Genomic DNA, 19075 nt, shown 5'->3' with positions numbered 1-19075 from the left:
CATTTGACAAGACCCCAAAATTCTACATTCTAAACAATTTCCATTCTGCAGGTCTTCACTGAACTGACCTAGTCCATTCAGGTCTTTTTCATCTAGCTCCCAGGTAGGCCCTTGGTCCCCATATCAGGCCCCTATCCCATCTATTCCTATTCTACTCTTTCCAATATTCAAAATCATCTTCCACCCACTCCAACTGCAGCGGACCTGACTAGTTCCTTATTTGGTACCACAACCACATTGTATAAACCTCAAAAGTGACATACTCTGTATTGCAATTATTTCTTTCTCCCTACCAGACTAAACTCCTAGAGGCAAGACCATTCTTTCTTTGGATCTCCAGCTCCTAACAGTGCTATAAATGTTTATTAAAGTCCACAATAAGGCAGTAACCAAGTCTCTAGCAGCTTCCTCTCCAACCACCCTCCAGCTAGCTGCCAGTTAACATCCTAGAATATAAACCTAACCATGTCACCCTCATGCATGTAATATGCTCAGTAGCTCCCACTGCTTATCAAGTCAAGTCCTTATCATGTGAGGCCTTTCATCATGTGGCCCCAACCTCCTTTTCAGTTTTACCTCCTACCACTTTTAACCTCATCACCTAGCACTTCACCAGTGGAGATACCCACCATTCCCTGCCTACATGGTACCCTTTCATTCATGCTTTAGTTCCTGACACCCCCTTGTCATGCAGTGCTAGCACCCCATTTACAAAGGGAATCCTTCCCATGGAGCCTTTCCAAGGCATTACACTTCCAGGGAGAGCTGTTTTATCAGGGTTCTGTGTTCCCGTGGCCCTCTGTAAATGCCTTCATTAAGGTATTTCAAGTTTTATTATAATTATTTATGTAATTTACACACACACACACACACACACCAGATGGAAAAGTGCCAACATTCAAAAGGCATTCATCCTGACAGCTTCATAAATTTAACATAAACATTCTTTTTAGACCTCTTCACTTTTGTCCATAGCCAGCACTAGCATTTATTTTGAATGCAAAAAGAATGAATCATATGAAAACCAAGTAAATAAATAATATTTATACCACCTTCCTGGGAGTTACTGCACATACTGTAAGCAGTAGAAAGCAACAAAGCTCCACTGAGCTCTGGAAGCTGGGTGGTGAGCCAGGTGCATTTACCAGCTAAACGGATGGCTTCAGTTAGTTTAACATGTACTACCACTTCAAATTCATCCTCTGCAAAATCAGTCTTCAGTTGATAAATATTTATGAATATTAAGACCAGGAGACACACCTTCATTCATTCTCATATACAATCCCTAACTCTAGAACCTGATCCTTCAGCTTTACTGGTGATATGAACTACTTTCACAAACTGACCCACAATTCTCTCATCACTCAAACTGCACACGTCAGCTTCTTTCACCAAAACAGCCAATTAGCTACTAAGTCCTAGGATACCATCTTCACAGGTCTCCTTTTCTCCCTCCACTGCTCTAGTTCAGGTGCTCAGTATCTCACTCACACAAGCTCCTAAATGATTTCTTTCCTCCAAATCTAATCTCTCTCACTCCCAAATCATCTAATGCTAGCACTTCTTAAGGTGCATTGTACAGCTGAATCTGCCTGAGGATCTTTAAGTCTGAGGAAGGGCCTGAGATTCTGCATTTCTAACACACTCTTGGGAGATGCTGATGATGCTAGTGCATAGATCACATCTCAAGGAGAGCAAAACTCAAAACTCAAAACTCAAAAAAAAAAAAAAAAAAAAAAAGGAGAGCAAAACTCCAGTCAACATTATCCTGGAGTAATGTTTACCTAGTAAGTAGTCAACAGGCAGACGCCCAGATGACCATCACTCAGGGAAGCACAGATTTCTATGCCAGATAAGAAACTGAACTAGATGCCACTGGTCTCTTCAAATGCCCAGATTCTATGCCCTCCCCCTCAGATATCCACATGATTGTCACCCATTTTATATCATGGTGTCTGGCAAAGGTATAATCTAGCAGGTATTTCTTCAATTATTACATTCACCAGATTCTGACTTAGTAACTATCCTGACAACTCTGGTTGAGCCTACTCCAGTATCACAAATGTTTCTAAAAGATAAAGATACTGTGCAAAGGAGTAAGTATAGTTGTGCTTATGATGGTACCTTAAAGATAAATGAGTACTACCTTCCTTTATCCATCAGTATTATTTGGAGGTTGAAGTCACTGGGGTTAATCTGCCAGTTTCTTAGAACCAAGAGGTTGTGGGGATGGGGTGGAGGTGGGAGATCTTACACACATCTCCAAAGGCAGGAAGCAATGACCGCTCCCAATTCTCTATTAGCAGCAGCAAGCTGATCCAAGATATAAAACAAGCATTCTGACTGTACTAACTACAAAACAAGCCTAGTTTCAGAAATGGACTTTTCTGTGGTATCTTCAGAATGACATTATCCTCTTAAGTAGTTCCAACATATCTGTTTACAGAACTTTTGTCATCGTGTATTTATTAATGACACAATACCATTCAAATTGTGGCTAAAAACACCAAATCGCTCTTACGACTTGGTTACAGAGCAAAGGATTTGGAGTGTCTGCTTTATAAACAGGAGAACCAGAAACTACTCTCTTTATGATTACACTGATGCTAACATTTCTGTTAATATCCCCCATAAAACACACACACACACACACACAAAAATATCCCCCATAAAATCAGCTTGTCAAGTGTTGATGTTACTTTAATGAATCAACTGAGGTCTCTGTAAAAATTTGTCACAGAGTGCAAAAAGGTGCTAATGACAGTGGAAAATACACATTGGCAGGTGATTAACCTCAATGCTGAGGAGTATGAATGAGAAGCATTTTCATTTGGATTGGAAGCATGACTTACTTTAGTTAGACAGAATCTAAATAACTTTTTTTTTTTACCATGGTGTTTGTCATAATTTAAAAACAAAAAAAGTAAAATGATTTTTTCCCAGTGTTGTCATTCACATTACTACACGAGACAATATTTTGCAGAGACACATGCCTTCTATTTAAAACAAAAACAAAACAAAATTTATAACAGGCCATTAGTAAAGACTTAACTTGCCATATGTGTAGAACAAGCTTTCCAGCCATGGATTAAAGAGCTAATATGTTGCTTTTGTTTATATGAACATTCAAGAACTGTGTTTCCTCCTGGTCCAACAAAACGTCTTCTTCATCAATGAAGACTGAAACACTAGCTGAACACAGTTAAAAATAAAATTCCCAGATTATGACCAACTCATCATTGTCCAAACTTTACATTAATGCAATCTACATGTATCACTAAACTAAAAGAAAGCAACTGTCTCCAGAAGATAAACACATTTCCCATAACTCTCATAAATCTGAGGAATCCAAAACCCTCACAGTCCTTAAAGAAAGTAAGACAATGTCTTTCAAATGTATGGCAGGATCCCAGTACCAGGCTTCAGGGCAACATGGAGCATGCACATATTTGTATTTTCTTTTCAAAAAAGCAGAATTAATATTTGCTTTAATCCAGAATAGTACCCTCACAAACTCAAATACCAAATGGACCCCAAATGATTCGTGGATAAAAAGGCCTAGATACCTAGACAGAAAGGTATTTAATATATCTTAAGGGATTAAACTAGAACTACTAATCCCAAACTCGGTCTGACTGGATTTGAACTAGTAATCTACAGTTGCTTCTCAAAGAATTCAGGATCCCAGAATTAAGGCAATCATCTACTCTTTCTGGTCCCTCAAGCTTTGGCTCAAGGGCCTTCTGGGGATTCATACCATGGAGGCAGGTGCCTTTCTCTTTCACTTCTACTATAGCAATCTGTGAACCCTGCCTCTACTGGAACACTTTTCACCTTTGTATAAAAATGTGGGCTTGTTTTTGTTGTTGTTGTTGTTGTTTTTTACAAAATGCCCTCAAAACTATAAGTACATCAAGGGATCCTAGAAAATTCAAATCAGTCATTTTTTAATCAAAAGCACCTTTGACATATAGATATAATAATTACTATACGGACAGATGGATGGATGGAAGTGTACAGGCTGCCACTGTCACTGAGCAACTGTATATCCCATTTTCCTTAATGAGCCCTAATTAACTCTAATTAACATTTGTGGCAATTTGCTGTTGCTAAGAATAATAAAACCACACTACATTTGTGTAACATCTCACAGTTTACAAAGCACTTCCACATATATCATCAAATCTGAACCTCACAAAGTTCTTTGAGACACATTTATTTTATCACTTCTCTTTCTCTAATGAGGCTTAAGGAGGTTACGGGGCTTATGATAGGTCTCACATCGAGTAGAGAAGCCCACAGTCAAATCTAGGTGTCTAAGTCCTCGATTATGGTGCTCTTTCCACTCTAAAACTAGGCCTTGGTTGTAACATTTATTTCATTTGATCTCAACAACCTCATGGGACACAAAGTACCTCTTTCAACAGAGAAGGAGGGGTGCTTGGGTGGCTCAGTTGGTTGGCATCTGATTCTTGGTTTTGGCTAGGGTCAGGATCTGCAGCCCTGTGTCAGGCTCTGAAATCGGCAAGGAGTCTGCTTGGGATTCTCTCTCTCTCTCCCTCTGCCTCTGCCCCTCCCTCATTCATACATTCATATTCTCTCTCTCTCTCTCTCTCTAATAAGTAAATAAATGTTGGAGCACCAGGTGGCTTGAGTCATGATCCCAAGGTCCTGGGATCAGCCCCACATCTCACTCCCTGCTCAGCGGGAAGTCTGCTTCTCCCTCTCCCTCTACAGCTACCGTCCCCTCCTTGAGCTCACTTGCTCTCTTTCCTCAAAAAATAAATAAAATCTTAAAATAAAATAATCTAAAAAACAAAACAAAAAACAGAAGGAATAAAGTAGAGCTCTAGGGACAGTGGCAGATTCAGAACTCAAGTCCAGGCCTTAACTACTTCAAAATCTATGTTTTCCAAATACTGATATGCCCAAACTGGCCCCAGGTTACTAGGCATAAGTTCCCCACATTCAGCAAACAAGGTCAATACTAACTAGTTGACTCTGATGTCAGATACTTGGCCCTGAATTCTGTGCCTCACTTGCTGTACAAATCCAGGCAAGTTACTATACTGCTCTATAACTCAGTTCCTCTATCTGTAATACTAGGGTAGGGTAGTAACATGGTCTACCTCATAGGGCTGTGTGTATACACACACACACACACACACACACACACACAAAGCACTTCCACATTATATATATAGCACATAAAACACTGCCTAGCATGTAATAAGGATGATATAAATGTTTGCTAAATAAAATACTACTCAAATTTCTTGAACATTATATATAAGGAGTTTTTGCACTTATTTCTTCAAGTTAATAAAAATGCCATACAGTTCGTCATTGTGGAGGAAAAGAAATGTTACTTGTAAACACCTAAATAAGTTTGGCAACTGCATCTTTATTTCATTTAGTATTTTAGGGCAATGGGTCTGGAGACTTTCCCCTTAAGTGTTAATGGATTCAAGCCTAGAATCTATTCCATCCAAGATAATTTGGAATTTAGGTAATACAACTAAACACCTACAGAAGAGAATCTCAGTTTTCCACCAAAGAGGAAGGCCATGAAATGCAACAGTGTACAATTTTTGTCTTGTGGTCACATAACTAAGAATTGGTCACCAGACCATGAAAGCCCACTAAAGGTGGCAGATGTTCTAACTTGACTTTTCTAGGTTTGACATCTATGACTCTACTATCCCCTACCCCCAATAAAACTATATCATTTTTTCTGGGAGTTCATTTACCTATAGCACTAAAGCACCCTAAGTACCATTTAGAACACTGGTCCCATTACACAATTTTCAGCTATCTCAGAGTTATTTTGCATTATTATATCCTTGTCATCTCAATTCACAGCTACACACAGAAACCCCTTCTCAGGTCAACTAAAGAAAATTTCAAAGCACCACTGGCAGTTGTTACTGATTTTGATAGGCATATTAGTCTTCATTTTTCTATATTCAAAAGATAAATCATGTGTGCTTCACAGTGACCTTCAAAGTAGTCCCAGAAATTCTTTAAAAGGAGAAAAAAAGGAATCTCCTCAGCATAAATAAGCAGCTGAATTCTGCCTAATGCAATATATATATATATATACACACACACACATATACATATACATATCAGCATTTTACACTCCAGCTAACCCCACTCCCACCCTAACTACTTCAGGATGACAAAGTATCCATAGGAAAGGAGAATCCTAACACATCCATATTCCAAAAGCACATGAGTTGCCATCCTGAAAGCTACTGAGAAATTAGGGAGCAAAAAAGAAATGTGGTAGAAATCAGATAAAGATCCTCCCCTTTCTCCCTGTTTTCCTGAACAAATTCAAAATAGCTATTAAACCTCTACTGTTCTATAGCATAGATTTTAATCTCCATCAGTTAAGAAAAAAAAATGACAAATTGAGGAAAAGTGGCATTTTAAATCAGTGAAGAAATAACTCAATTATCCAATAAAAAGCATTGACACAATTTGTTCTTTCCCACCTCCTATCTTTCTTAAACAACATATTAAAATTTTCAGCATAGAAAATAAAACTATAAGATACCACAAGAAAATACAGGAAATTTCACTTTTTAATCCTGGGATAGGGAGTCTTTCCTAAGCATGACACAGAACCCTGAATATTTAAAGGAAAAGACTGACATAAAAGTGTAATGGATAAAGAAAATATTAGTGACTTACAAAATAAAGCTAGTTTCCCTAAATATATTCCTAAAACAAATCTATAAACCCATAGGAAGAAGGCAAATATCAAACAAAAAATGAGCACAGGATATGAGAATAGGCCGTCACAATATTAATATGTTACCAATTAAGATGTTTTAAAAAAAAAAAAGTTCCATGTAATTAATAACTGCAATTTTTTTTTTAAATCAAGATTTCTTTTTCTCCCAAGAACACTTACCACACTCCACCTATCCCTTCCACCCATAAATAGGACCACCACCTTCCATTAACATCCTTCCCCAACACTGCATGTATGGGGTGCACACAAGAGAAAAAGTGTCCTTCAATTATAGTAGTGTTTAGTTCTTCCCATAAGGAGAGATCCTTATTACACACAACTGAATGTCAGCTGCCCCCAGCCATACCATCTCTCCAAAAGACCATCAAGAAAAATTTCTCCTGTGTTTCAGCATCTGGAGTACATATTCTACATGTCAGATGCAATGTAATATATTTTTACACTTTCATACTTCTGCACTTTAAAAAGTTCCCTTCCTCATATTAAAAATGAACAGTCATCTTTGAGGAATTAATTGACTCAATAGATTAACTTCCCTATAAGGAAAGCTAAAACTTTCGCTTAAGGTAAATGATTAAATTAAAATAGAGCCTAATATAGAAGGGAATCTCTCTCACATTCCTAAAAATATTCACAAACTGTCTTTTTGCTAACAGGACCAGGAATTTCGTTCTCTCTCTTCCTCTCTGAGATATTCAAAACAGTAGCAGATTTCGTGATAAAGATTTCCAAAGCCAACAAACAACAAAAGCCCAAAGATTACTGAAGCCAGTTGTTTTTTTTTATATTACACAAAAGGGGAACTTTGTGTGCCTAAATAAGCTATGTGCATCTCATTGTGAGAAGACATCTTTAATTTTTTTTTAAGGATGTAATACTGAATCTTTTTTTTTTTGAATCTTTTTAATGAACATGTTGGAATGGGAATTATTTTCAAAATCTATTCTTAAATTTTTCTCCCAAATAATTGTTAAAAGTCTATGATTTCTACCACCTTTCCATTCTAACAATTTCAACTTCAAAGTGCTAGACCAATCACCATTGGTTTTCTCATTTTCTAGTACTGTGACTACGCTCAGCCACCTGTCTGTCAACTTTAAAGTTCCGTATTAAATCCCCCAAAGAGTAACATCGTTGATGAAATCTAATTTCCCTCTATGCAAAAATAATAATAATAATTTCCCTCTATGCAATTAAGATATCCAGCTGTTCCATTAGAAGCCCCCTTTATATCTGTCAAAGAGATATGCAACCTCTCAAAAGCACTGATTAGAACGAAATGAAACTAGAAATACCTTGAAGTCACAGAGAAACCACCAAATCTGTGAAGTACACATTTCATTTTTTTTAACTTTCATTTTGAATACTAAATATAAGGAGGATCCAAAGATAAGTTTGTAATTCATAGCGTGGTAAGAAAACAAAACAAAACAAAAAACATAAACAAGGGCCAGATAATCCAAATCATGGGTGCTACTCCTAATCTGGAGACTGACTTGATCAAGGATCTTGGACCAGATACTTAACCTCTGTGGTCTTGCTTTCCTCATCTATAAAAAATACAGATGTTAGGATCTCTATGGGAGCCTAAATTCTATCATTTAATCAAATCAACAATACAAAACTTTCATTTTCTTTTAAGTGGCTTTTTCTCCTGAGACTCTAAGCTCAAAGGAGACAGGCACACAGCTCACCAAGAATTAAAACTAACAAACTAGTAAGTTTTGCATGTTTGAATACCTCAAATACAGTTACTATTACAGTAAACTTGATAAACTGAACGATGAAAGGATTTTATAGTCAACTTAAGGAAGTTTTTTTTTTTTAATTTTTATTTATTTATGATAGTCACACACACAGAGAGAGAGAGAGAGAGAGAGAGAGGCAGAGACACAGGCAGAGGGAGAAGCAGGCTCCATGCACCGGGAGCCCGACGTGGGATTCGATCCTGGGTCTCCAGGATCGCGCCCTGGGCCAAAGGCAGGCACTAAACCGCTGCGCCACCCAGGGATCCCGATTTGACTCTTTTAATCCAGAGACAGGTCTTATAGAACTTAACTAAAACAACTACAACTTTTAGTCTTTCCAATGGGAAGGAAAGGTTCTCCAAAGGAACCCCAGTATGTTAAGAGCTGAAAGAGGTCTTAAACTTATTCCACTCCAAGCTCATCATTTTACTGGCCAGGAAAGCAATACTCAGGACAGGTTAAAATGAATGCCCAAAGTCATGCCAAGTTTCCAAACTTTCAGATTACTTTCCTTAAACTACAGGCCATTTTTTTCTCAGAGTGTTAGATAAAACCATGTAATTTTGCCCCCAAAGTTATTTTTGAAAAAACAAACAAACAAACACTAATCAAGGTTACTTCCACCTGATCCCAGGACACATCAGCCAAACTCAAGAACCATAATGTAGCACCCACTCCGGACTAAGACACAGCCAGGCAAGTTCTCAAAATATATGGATGAGAAAAAAGAACTCCTTAGGAAAAAATTTCTCATAACTGACAAGGTAAAAAAATAAACTCGTTCCGTGCATGAAATTTCACGTCCCGGACCATGTGTCAGGATTGAACTGATTGTAAAATCCAGAAAATTATTGAATAGGCAAGGAAAACAAGTAGAGATCATACTTCCACTGTATTTAAAAACATACCTCATAGTTGAAAATAAAACCCAAATATTCTAGCATATAAGGCAATTATATCATAAGATTCATTCTCTAACTTCTTTTCCACCAGATGTAAGCATCAGTAGAAATAGCTAGAAATAAACATAATAGGAGAAATAAAACTCTTCCTGTTTGAAAAGAATGAAGGGGGGGAAAAAACTAAAAAGAAAAATCAACCAATTCAAATCCTCTCAAACCTCAAATTTCTAATTAGATTTTTCACTCCTTATTAAAACGGGGTAAGACAAAATTATTTCTAATTCTGTTCAGTCTTCAACTGAATGCTTTCACATAACTGGAAATGAGACTAATTTTAGCAGGCTTCATTTGGGAAAGTATATATCAAAAATTCTGCATATTGTTTTTTGATAAAATATTGACATTTACAAAAATTCTGCATATTGTTTTTTGATAAAATATTGACATTTACAAACTGATAAAATGTGTACAACCTACAAACAGACTTTTCCTCTCCTTTTCTTATAGAACTGCTAGGTTCCAAATTCAGAAAACTACTGGACTTGTACCTGAACAAGACATTTTATCAGAATATATGTTTTACAGTGTATTGAAGCAACCTCATATGTAAAAATACAACAGGAAAACAATTATTTCAACAAGAACTTAGAGATCTGGAAAGGTTATGTTCTGTTTCATTAAACATACTAAGAGGTATACCAGTATACCTCTTAATTATACGAAATATTTAACAAAACCATTCCACCTCTACATCAAAGTGTAATGATACTTCAGTAATGCAGTAATCACTATGCTTGATTCTAAAGTATACTATCACACAACTTGGAAAAGTTGCTATTTCACAGTTAACCAAATATCCTAATGTTTTTTAATAAAAAAATATCATGGAAGTCTATTCTTTCCAGATCCCTGAGTTTCAAATTTATCAAAATTTCCCAAAGCCTAGAGTTGAAGTTTCATACAAATCCAAATACAACCAGTCACACAGACTTAAGTTATAAATACCTAATATGTCTAAAGAATCCACATGGCCATTTTTTTTGTTTTAATTATGCTATCTTTAGAAAACCGAAGGTAAGTATAAAGAAAGGCTTGCCCTAGAAGCACAGGGACGTGAGACCAGATTCAAAACCTCTCATTACCAGTGTTACACCAGATGCCTGGGATTAAAGAGGCCGAGTAGATTTTAGAAGGTAGCGATTTTTTTTTTTTTTAAGGCTTCATTTTCCCAGACATTTCGATAACTTCCTCTCTTTTCAAAATATCAGGCATCTTTTTTAAAGGAAAAGCTTTTCTACTGAGTGGCTTCAGGATCTCCTGACTTTCACAGTACAACAATTAAACCCTTCTCCTGTCCAAACAGACTGAACTGCGTTCAAGCCAGGCACATAACAAAATCATTAAATCTAAGATGCCTCATTTGACAGATGTCTCATTAAATGCATCTCAAAGTTGAGGTGGGAGATGCCTTTGAAAAGAAGGGAAAAGAACACCTGTTAACTCTAAGAAAAGTTTAAGAGAGAACTGCTCTCTCAAAATCCACACAGAGCTTCACTCACGTGAAACAGAAGGTATTAATAGTATGTGGCACATCTAAAATCTCCTGCCATAAGAAATGCCTCTGTGTATATGTGTGTTTAACACATCCTTTGGGGACCCAAACAGGATGGAAGGCTGAAGAATCAGGGCATACACCACCAGCTGCTTAACAAAATTCCACAAATTCAATTCAACAAATGTTTAAACTAAAATGCCAAGTATTACACGAGGCTTGGATCATAAAGAATGTCAATGAATGTTATGTTACCAATAAATCAAATTCAGGGCTTTAAAAAAAAGAGAGAGTAAGAAATAACAAAAACATTGTACACTTTAAAAACTAATAATGACCTTTGGATAACCAATCAGTTAAGGTGGTGGATTTAACAACCTTAAAAAAAAAAAAAAAAAAAAACCTTTAACGCCAAAACTTTAAAACTAACTTATACATCTCCTCTCCCTGTAATTATTTCACTGAGCACAAAAGACACACATCTTAGAAACAACTATGAAATTCAGGGAGAATAGCTTACTCTCCAGCTCCATATACTGTATGAATTATAAAAATAATTGTAACATAGCATAGTAACACCAATAAAGCACTATCACTAATGTACCAACAATTCCCCTGTAAAATAGGACTTAAGCAAACCTTTTCTGATGTAGATTTTCAATACTTTACAAGTAAGGCTAAGTTTTAAAGGCACCAAATTACCACACCTTCCCCCCTGAAAAGTTATTCACTTTTCAGATGAAGTGTTAATTCTCTATACCCAATGAAGATTTACAGTTTAACAAATGAGGCACGGTCAAATTAAAAAAATAGTCATTAAGTAAACTTCATTTCCTAACAACTTAAATGCAAGTATGACTACTGCAACCAGACTATTTACAACACTTTAGTACTCTTTCTGTACTGCCTATTTATTTGCCAGTCTTGGTACCTTAGGCTTTTAAAAAACAGCATGATAGGGATCCCTGGGTGGCGCAGCGGTTTGGCGCCTGCCTTTGGCCCAGGGCGCGATCCTGGAGACCCGGGATCGAGTCCCACGTCGGGCTCCCGGTGCATGGAGCCTGCTTCTCCCTCTGCCTGTGTCTCTGCCTCTCTCTCTAGCTCTGTCTCTGTGTGACTATCGTAAATAAATAAAAAAAAAAAAAAAAAAAAAAAAACAGCATGATAAAAATTAGGGCCATCAACATTTCACAAGGAATACTGCTTTAGACTGGAGGATAATATCACCTCATTAACAACAAAAATAGCGTATTTTCTGAATGCTTCTAACCAAGTGAAAGAATCAAGTGTAAATGAAATTCAGCATCGATTCATGGAAAGTGATATGAATTGCAAAACAGAACATCCCAGCTCTCTATTCTCAGTTCTGCCAAGGACTGAAAAACCACAAGCAAGAGGCAAACCTCTCTGTGCATGTTTCTCCATCTGAAAAGAGGATTGACACTGACTCCTCCCTAATAATGTTTTTGAAAGGACAAATGAGATAATTTATGTGAAAGCCCTTTAAAATTTTTGAAGATAATAAAACCCAACATATTAATAGATGTTCTCAAACCACAGTTATGAAGAAGACAGCATGCACTTTACATCAAGAACAACAAATATAAAACAACAAAAATAAAGTCAAACCCTTTGTTCTTAAAATTGAAAAGACTGCTCAAGCACACACTGGTGTCACATGTTCATACCACGTTACTCAATACTGCTGTAATTATAGTAATAAGAGCCTGCTGGTCAATATTACAGCTTAATGCTGAACCACCCCTTCTCGGTTTCCATGTAGGAAACCATGTAAGGTTTGATCATTCCCTAAAGAGAAAAAAAGAAGAAATATGAGAGGGGTTAGGAGATTGTTCTCCTGAGCAATCCAAAGAAGTCACATAAAAATATCTTGTCCAAGATTCAGTAGGCACAGTGGGTGTGCTCTCTATTCCATCAACATCCTTTCCCACTATTAAAATTTGAACTTAAGTGGCTAGACCACTAAATCTAAAAGGTGATACAAGAGTCAAAAAAATATATCGTTTAATACTGCCCTTGGTCGATGACTCAGACTCCCCAAAGAGTCCAAAACACAAAACTCATTAATGTTTTGAAGTCCATAACTTATTTCAAGCAACATAAATTTTTAAAAATTTTTTTACCTAAAATTACTCTTCCAATTAGAATTTAAGATGGTTTGTTTTAAAAGGAAATTAAATGTTAAAGTGCTTAAAATACCTAAGACCAGTAGCCTCATATAAAGACATGTAAATTTTGTCATATTTTAAATCAGCTAAAAAAATGCTTGAAAGACACATTAATGATCTTCAAACTAAGTTTTCATTAACAACTCTGTAATTAGATAGCACTTTCATCCAACACCTTACAGTTCATTAAAGATTTTCATTTTACTTTACCCAAATAAGTATTTAAATATTCAAAGACTGCAAATGCCTTTCAAAACCTTTTAATAATAACTTGAATCAAGTTATAAATACTAAAATTCCATTGAAAGGTGACGTTCAAAAGAATGAAAGTTCCCTGGACAAGAACTTCTCAAAAAAAAAAAAAAAAAGGCAGCTGACTAGATAACTAGATAGACAGCAGATAATGAGCTCAATTTAAATATAGGAAAGTATTCAAAAGGCTTCAAAGGCAGCTTCCTAATCTATCCTTAACTCCAACTACACATATAAACAAAAAGACATGCTCAAGAAATTTCAGTTATATGTAAAATTATAAAAACAAATGTGGCATACAACACCATCTTGAAGGGTTTCCTCTAAAATAAACCTTAATTCTCTTTTTCCTAAGGGAAAGAATTACTACCAAAATATAACACTCCCATTGGGCGTCCTACATTCCACTGCAAGGGTAATTTCTAGGAATCTCCACCAGTGAGGTACAAACCCTCAGTGCGTGTGAAGTCCTGACAGTGTTCCCATAATAAGACCACCTTATAAAAAGGCCCTTTTGTTCGTCAATAACTACTTTCTTGCAAAAGTTCAATTGGACTCACTATATACTGAATTTTGTTCTGTGGCAAATGAATATCAACAGACATTTTGTTTATTGCCTTGGGATTAAAATAGGTTCAATTCTGTGTAAAAACCAAAATACACAACTAGCCATCTCTATAACAATCAAGCATCTTCCTTCTAGGACACATGTACAATGGCTTCACATTCAATAATAGGTTGGATACTGTTTGTGACATCCCCATTTTATTAGTTATTTTTACAAGTGTATACACAGAGGTATATATATATATTTATGCTGTGCATACAGAGATGAAGTTCAGAAAATAACAATTACAGCTTTTCATAAAGAGCAAAACAAAAAGAATAAAATGACCACACCAGAAATTTAAGATTCAACCAGAAAATTTGTCACTTTTCTATTGATAAGTTTAAAACAAAACAAGACCACTGTATATCATTCACTTAGAATACTTTAGACACACTTGAAGAGGCAATCAAGGGAATCAAAGATTTAAATTTCATGAAGAGGACACCCAGAACCTTTTCCTATGGGCATTTATCATGATGGAAAACATGCGGAAATAAGAGATGCAGAGCTCCATCTATATAAAATATGTTCAATACTGTTTATTTTACATATCCCTTGCTTTATATATATTTCATTCAGTGCAACTGGTTTGGTTATAAGGGCATTTATCATTCTCACATTATCATCCTCATTCCAAGTGTGATTACCATTTAATGCTTTTGTAAAATACTCTTATCAGCTCCAGGAGAAAAAGATGTAATTGTTGCTCCTACATTAAAAAAAAAAAAAAAAAAATCACCGATTTTCTAGGTCATAAACTTTTAAAGCTGTGTCATCCAATTGAGATATTATCTGCAGATAACTGCAAATGCTATTGTATTACGATATGGCTTTCTTTATAAGGCAAAAATCGGTCAGAAATCCACTTGAATTATAGAAAAACTTCAATGAAACTTAAAAGGACATCTCACCAAGAATCCTACTGGTCTTGCATATTTCAATGTGCCAGTAAAGATTTCTTCATTCAAACTGACTAAACTGCCACTAAGACACAAGTTGGACCAAAAACATTAAATTAGAAAGTATAACAACAGATTAACAAAGTTAGAAGCAGGATTATCTTCCAGCAGCACCTACAAACTGAAATAGTAACGCTGAGGAAGATTTAAGTCTCCTGACTTAATTTTGTCACGCTAACTCTATTTTAAATAAAACTTCTTATAATTAAGAGCATAATTGTTTAAACTAGAGGAGGAAAAAGATGCAAACAAATATAAGGCTTCAATGTATCAACCAGGATGTATATAGCTCATTAATTTAGTACCCTCCGATTCTTTAATCAAGACAGAAACATCAGTCACCCAACATCAGTCACCTTTTTAATATCTCAAAAAGCTGGGGAGAAAACAGGAAAATTTTAGAAGTGTTCATCTGGAACCGAAAAAAAAAAAAGAATGAGGAGGATTTTAGATACCATCTCAAGAGATGATAACCACTTCAAGTCTTATTGCGATCCCTACTGCCAAGTCACACTGCCATCCACGGTCAGAATCGAGAGGGAGAGGCTGGCAGCAAGAAATGAGAAAAAGAAATAGGCGACACCACTTTTGATGCAAGAATCACACTTGTAGATGAAACTGAAATAAAGCAAAAAAGCTCCGGGGGGGGGGAGTATCACTAAGAAGGGTCTGTTAGCGAGGACTCGGGGAGCAAATAAGCAAGACAAGAGAGCTGAGCGAGGGCACCAGGTGACAAGAAAGGAGCTGGGGGGGGGGGGGCAAGAACGGCCAACGGTGGACAAATGTACAAAGAACGACCCAGAGCACGTCTGTTGGTCATCTCCCTCTCTGTGCTCGAGACGGTTCCCCTGAAATCCCAACCTGCCCAGGAGGAGAGGCCCGAGGGAAGGCCCCTCGTTCAACGTCCTGCCGCGACCTGGGTGTGCGGGCGGTGCTGCCGCCTCTTCCCGCAGCGCTTCCCACCTCCGGGCCCTCAGGGCCGCCAGCCAGCGCCCCGCTTCGGGTCACACGCAGGGCGCGGGATCGCTGCGGAGAAGTAACAAAGGCTCCCGAGGACTTGCCCGTCCTCTCGGCGGCACAGGCAGCCGGCCCACGGCACCCGGCCCTCGGGACCTCGGAGGGTCCCCGCCCCCACGTCAGATGCAGGTGACTGCCTTACCTGCGTAGAAGCGGATGAGGCAGCCGACCTCCGAGTCCATGCCCTCCTCCTGCACCCTCCACAACTCCCCAAAGCCCAGCTGGAAGAGGTAGTCATTCTGGATCTGCAACGGCTTCTCGTCGGCCTCCAGGCGCCGGGTGGTCTCCCCGTGGAGCTGCACGTACAGGGCGGGCGGCGGCGGCGCCTTCTCCGGCGCGCACGGGGGGCGGCCCGGGGCCGCGGCTGCCGCCGCCTTCTCCTCCCGAGGCCGGTCGCGGGCGGCCCCTCCCGGGCCGTCGACGCCCCGCGGGCCCTTCGGCTGCAGCGGCGGCGGGGAGGCGGTCGGCGAGGGCGGCCGGGACGGCGCGCAGCGGCCGGGCAGGGGCAGGGGCAGGGGCAGGGCCAGGGCCAGGGCCGGGGCCGGGGCCGGGGCCGGGTCACCCTCCAGCTCCTCGCACGACGACGAGGAGCCGCTGCCGCTGCTGTAGGGGTCCAGCCGGTCGGACACGCTCTCGGCGCTGGGGCTCAGGCTGAAGCTCTCGGTGTCGGAGGCCGCGCCCGCCGCCGCGCCGTCCAGGGCCCGCCGGGCGCCCGGCTCCCCGGGGCTGGAGTCCGACGGCGCGGGGCTGGCGCGGGAGGCGCGGCGCGTCCACCCGCCGGGGCCGCGGGGCAGCTGCAGGTCGGCGGGGGGCGCGCGCGGCGGGTCCCCGACGGCGGCCGGCGCGCAGCTCCCGGGCGGGGGCGGGGGCGGGGGCGCGGGCGGGGGCGCGGGGCCCGGCACCCTCACCACGCCGCCGCCCTTGTGGCCCACCTGCAGGAGGCGGGCGGCCACCTCGCCGGCCGTGGTGTCCAGCGTGCACAGCACCGGGCGCAGGTAGGTGGAGGCCAGGTGGCGGTCGAAGACGTGCACGCAGCCCCGCTGGAGCTGCTGCCTCACCCAGTCCCGGTCCGACGGCTGCAGCTGCAGCATCTGCCGGTGCTTCAGGAGCAGCGTCTTCCTGTCCAGGCTCCGGGTGCACAGCGACGCCGAGGCCGAGCAGGGCGCCGAGGGGCCGGCGGCGCCGGGGCAGTGCGAGGCGGCGGCGGCCGAGGACGAGGACGACGACGACGACGACGAGGACGACGACGACGACGAGGCGGCGGCGGCCGCGGACAGATTCCTTTTCAGCCGCCCTCTCCGCAGCAGGAGGGAGTTAGCGCCGCCGCCGGCCCCCGGCCCCGGGGCAGCCCCGCCGGCGGTGGGCTGGGGCGCGCCGCGCCGCCGCCGCCGCCCAGCGCCTCCCGCCCGGCCCGGCAGCGCCTCGCCGGGGGCCTCTTCCCGCGCCCCGCCGGCCGGGGCCGCCAGGGGCAGGGCGGGCTCCGGGCTCCGGCCGCCCCCGGCCGCCGCCGCCGCCGCCGCCGCCGCCGCCGGAGCCGGAGCTCGGTCCTCCCTGCTGGTCTCTGGGAGTCGCTGCGCCGTAGCCGCGGCGGCGGGCTCCATTGCAGTGGGGCTTCGCGCTTCCCCCCCAGCTCCGGAGGCGGCGGGACGAGAGCGAGGCGGTGAGCCCGAGGTGGGAGACGGCGGCGGCGGCGGCGCGGCGACGAGGGAGAAGCCAATGGCGTGCGGCGCGGCCGTTCCAGGGGATTATGTGGCAATTCGGAGCATTCCGTCGGTGTCTCGGCGTTCCATCCCGCGCGCCCGCCCGCCCGCCCGCCTCGCCGCCACCGCCCCCCCGCACACGCCCTCCCCGCCCGGGTCGCGGGCTCGGGAGCGCAGGCCCCGCCTCGCCGGGGCGAACCAGCCGCGTCGCTGGGCTCATTGAATATTAATCACGCGCCTGGAGCGGGAAGGCGGGAGGCGGGCTGGGCGGGAGCTCCACGGGGGCCTCATGAATATGCATATTAGCATGACGGCATTCCCGGGAGGAGCGGAGAGAGCCCGAGGACGACGGGGAGGCGGGGCTTCAGGGTAAACAAACGTGACGCGTGCGTACGGGGGCGGGGCGAGGGGGGGAGCCGTTTCCCGGGAGGTTCCTGCGCCAGCCTCGGAGAGGGGCGGGCAGAGCACAGAGAGGCGCGCGGTGCACGCTGGCCCTTGTAGTTCCAGCGCGGGAACGAACCCGGCGGAGGGAAACTTGGCGAACCACAAGCCCCAGAGTGCCTTCCTCTCTGCCCCTCCTTGCAGCCGGCCGCGGGCTCCGGCCAGTGGGTATTGTGCCCTCTGCTGCGAAACGCTGCATCTGGGAGTGTTCGTGCTGGTTAAGCTGTACCCAGCCCGCCCCTTCCCGCTCCCCTGAAGACTTTCGTTTTACCTGCTGATTTAAAGTGAGGGCTTTGAGGAACTCTACGCGGTGTGAAGTTCCCCTTTCTTGGGTTCTCACCTCCACGCCTTGTAGGAGATGCAAAAACACACCCGAGCCCGCCGGGTAACCGGCGGTGAAAATGGCCAACCTTACTTTCCTCGCTTTTTCCAGGCTAGGGAAGTTCCAACCTGGACAGTTGGTGAAAGCGCCTCTTGGAAGCCGTGCAACCCCGAGCCGAGCCTCGCCTACAACTAAATGTGGGAAGGAAAAAGGCAAACGACTCGGGTCTTGTTTTTCCCCCCAGTGACCTTAAAAGTTTGGGGTTAACGTAATGACAATGGAAGCCGTGCAAAGGAGAAGAAACGATGGACCAGAGACGTGGTGGGATGTGAGATTGGCTCGTCCTGTGTATTCTCTCTTAGGTCTTACCTTGTTCTTTCTTTGAGCATTAAGGGGAAAAATGGGTTTTGCGGCTAAAATGTTTCGTTGTGGTCTGAAAAGTTGCATTTTCTTATCAGTGAAAATAACATTGTAGGCTACACTAGAGTAGCTTCCTATTCTAAAGAATTTAATGAATCTAATTGAAATACCATTCCCCAGATTGTTTTATGAATCTGGATTTTCACATGTGAGTGAGAACGTGTCAACTGCCAACTATCCAGAGCCTGCCTTCAATACAG

At 42.1% G+C, this 19075-nt stretch overlaps 1 protein-coding gene across 1 annotated transcript in view; it reads right to left on the bottom strand.

The window, feature by feature from the left end:
• LOC129495517 (PH domain leucine-rich repeat-containing protein phosphatase 1-like) overlaps positions 1–17792 on the bottom strand; it is a 209174-nt gene extending 191382 nt beyond the window's left edge. The window contains exon 1 of the mRNA XM_055303106.1: positions 16135–17792. Within this exon, the coding sequence (XP_055159081.1) occupies positions 16135–17593 (1459 nt within the window). The 5' untranslated portion in view covers positions 17594–17792. The remainder of the gene's footprint in view (positions 1–16134) is intronic.
• Positions 17793–19075: the final 1283 nt, after the last annotated feature.

The sequence above is a fragment of the Nyctereutes procyonoides genome, unplaced genomic scaffold (assembly GCF_905146905.1).
Source record: "Nyctereutes procyonoides isolate TBG_1078 unplaced genomic scaffold, NYPRO_anot_genome, whole genome shotgun sequence".
In the NCBI taxonomy this organism is placed as follows: domain Eukaryota; kingdom Metazoa; phylum Chordata; class Mammalia; order Carnivora; family Canidae; genus Nyctereutes; species Nyctereutes procyonoides.
This window is presented reverse-complemented; position numbering and strand designations above follow the sequence as displayed.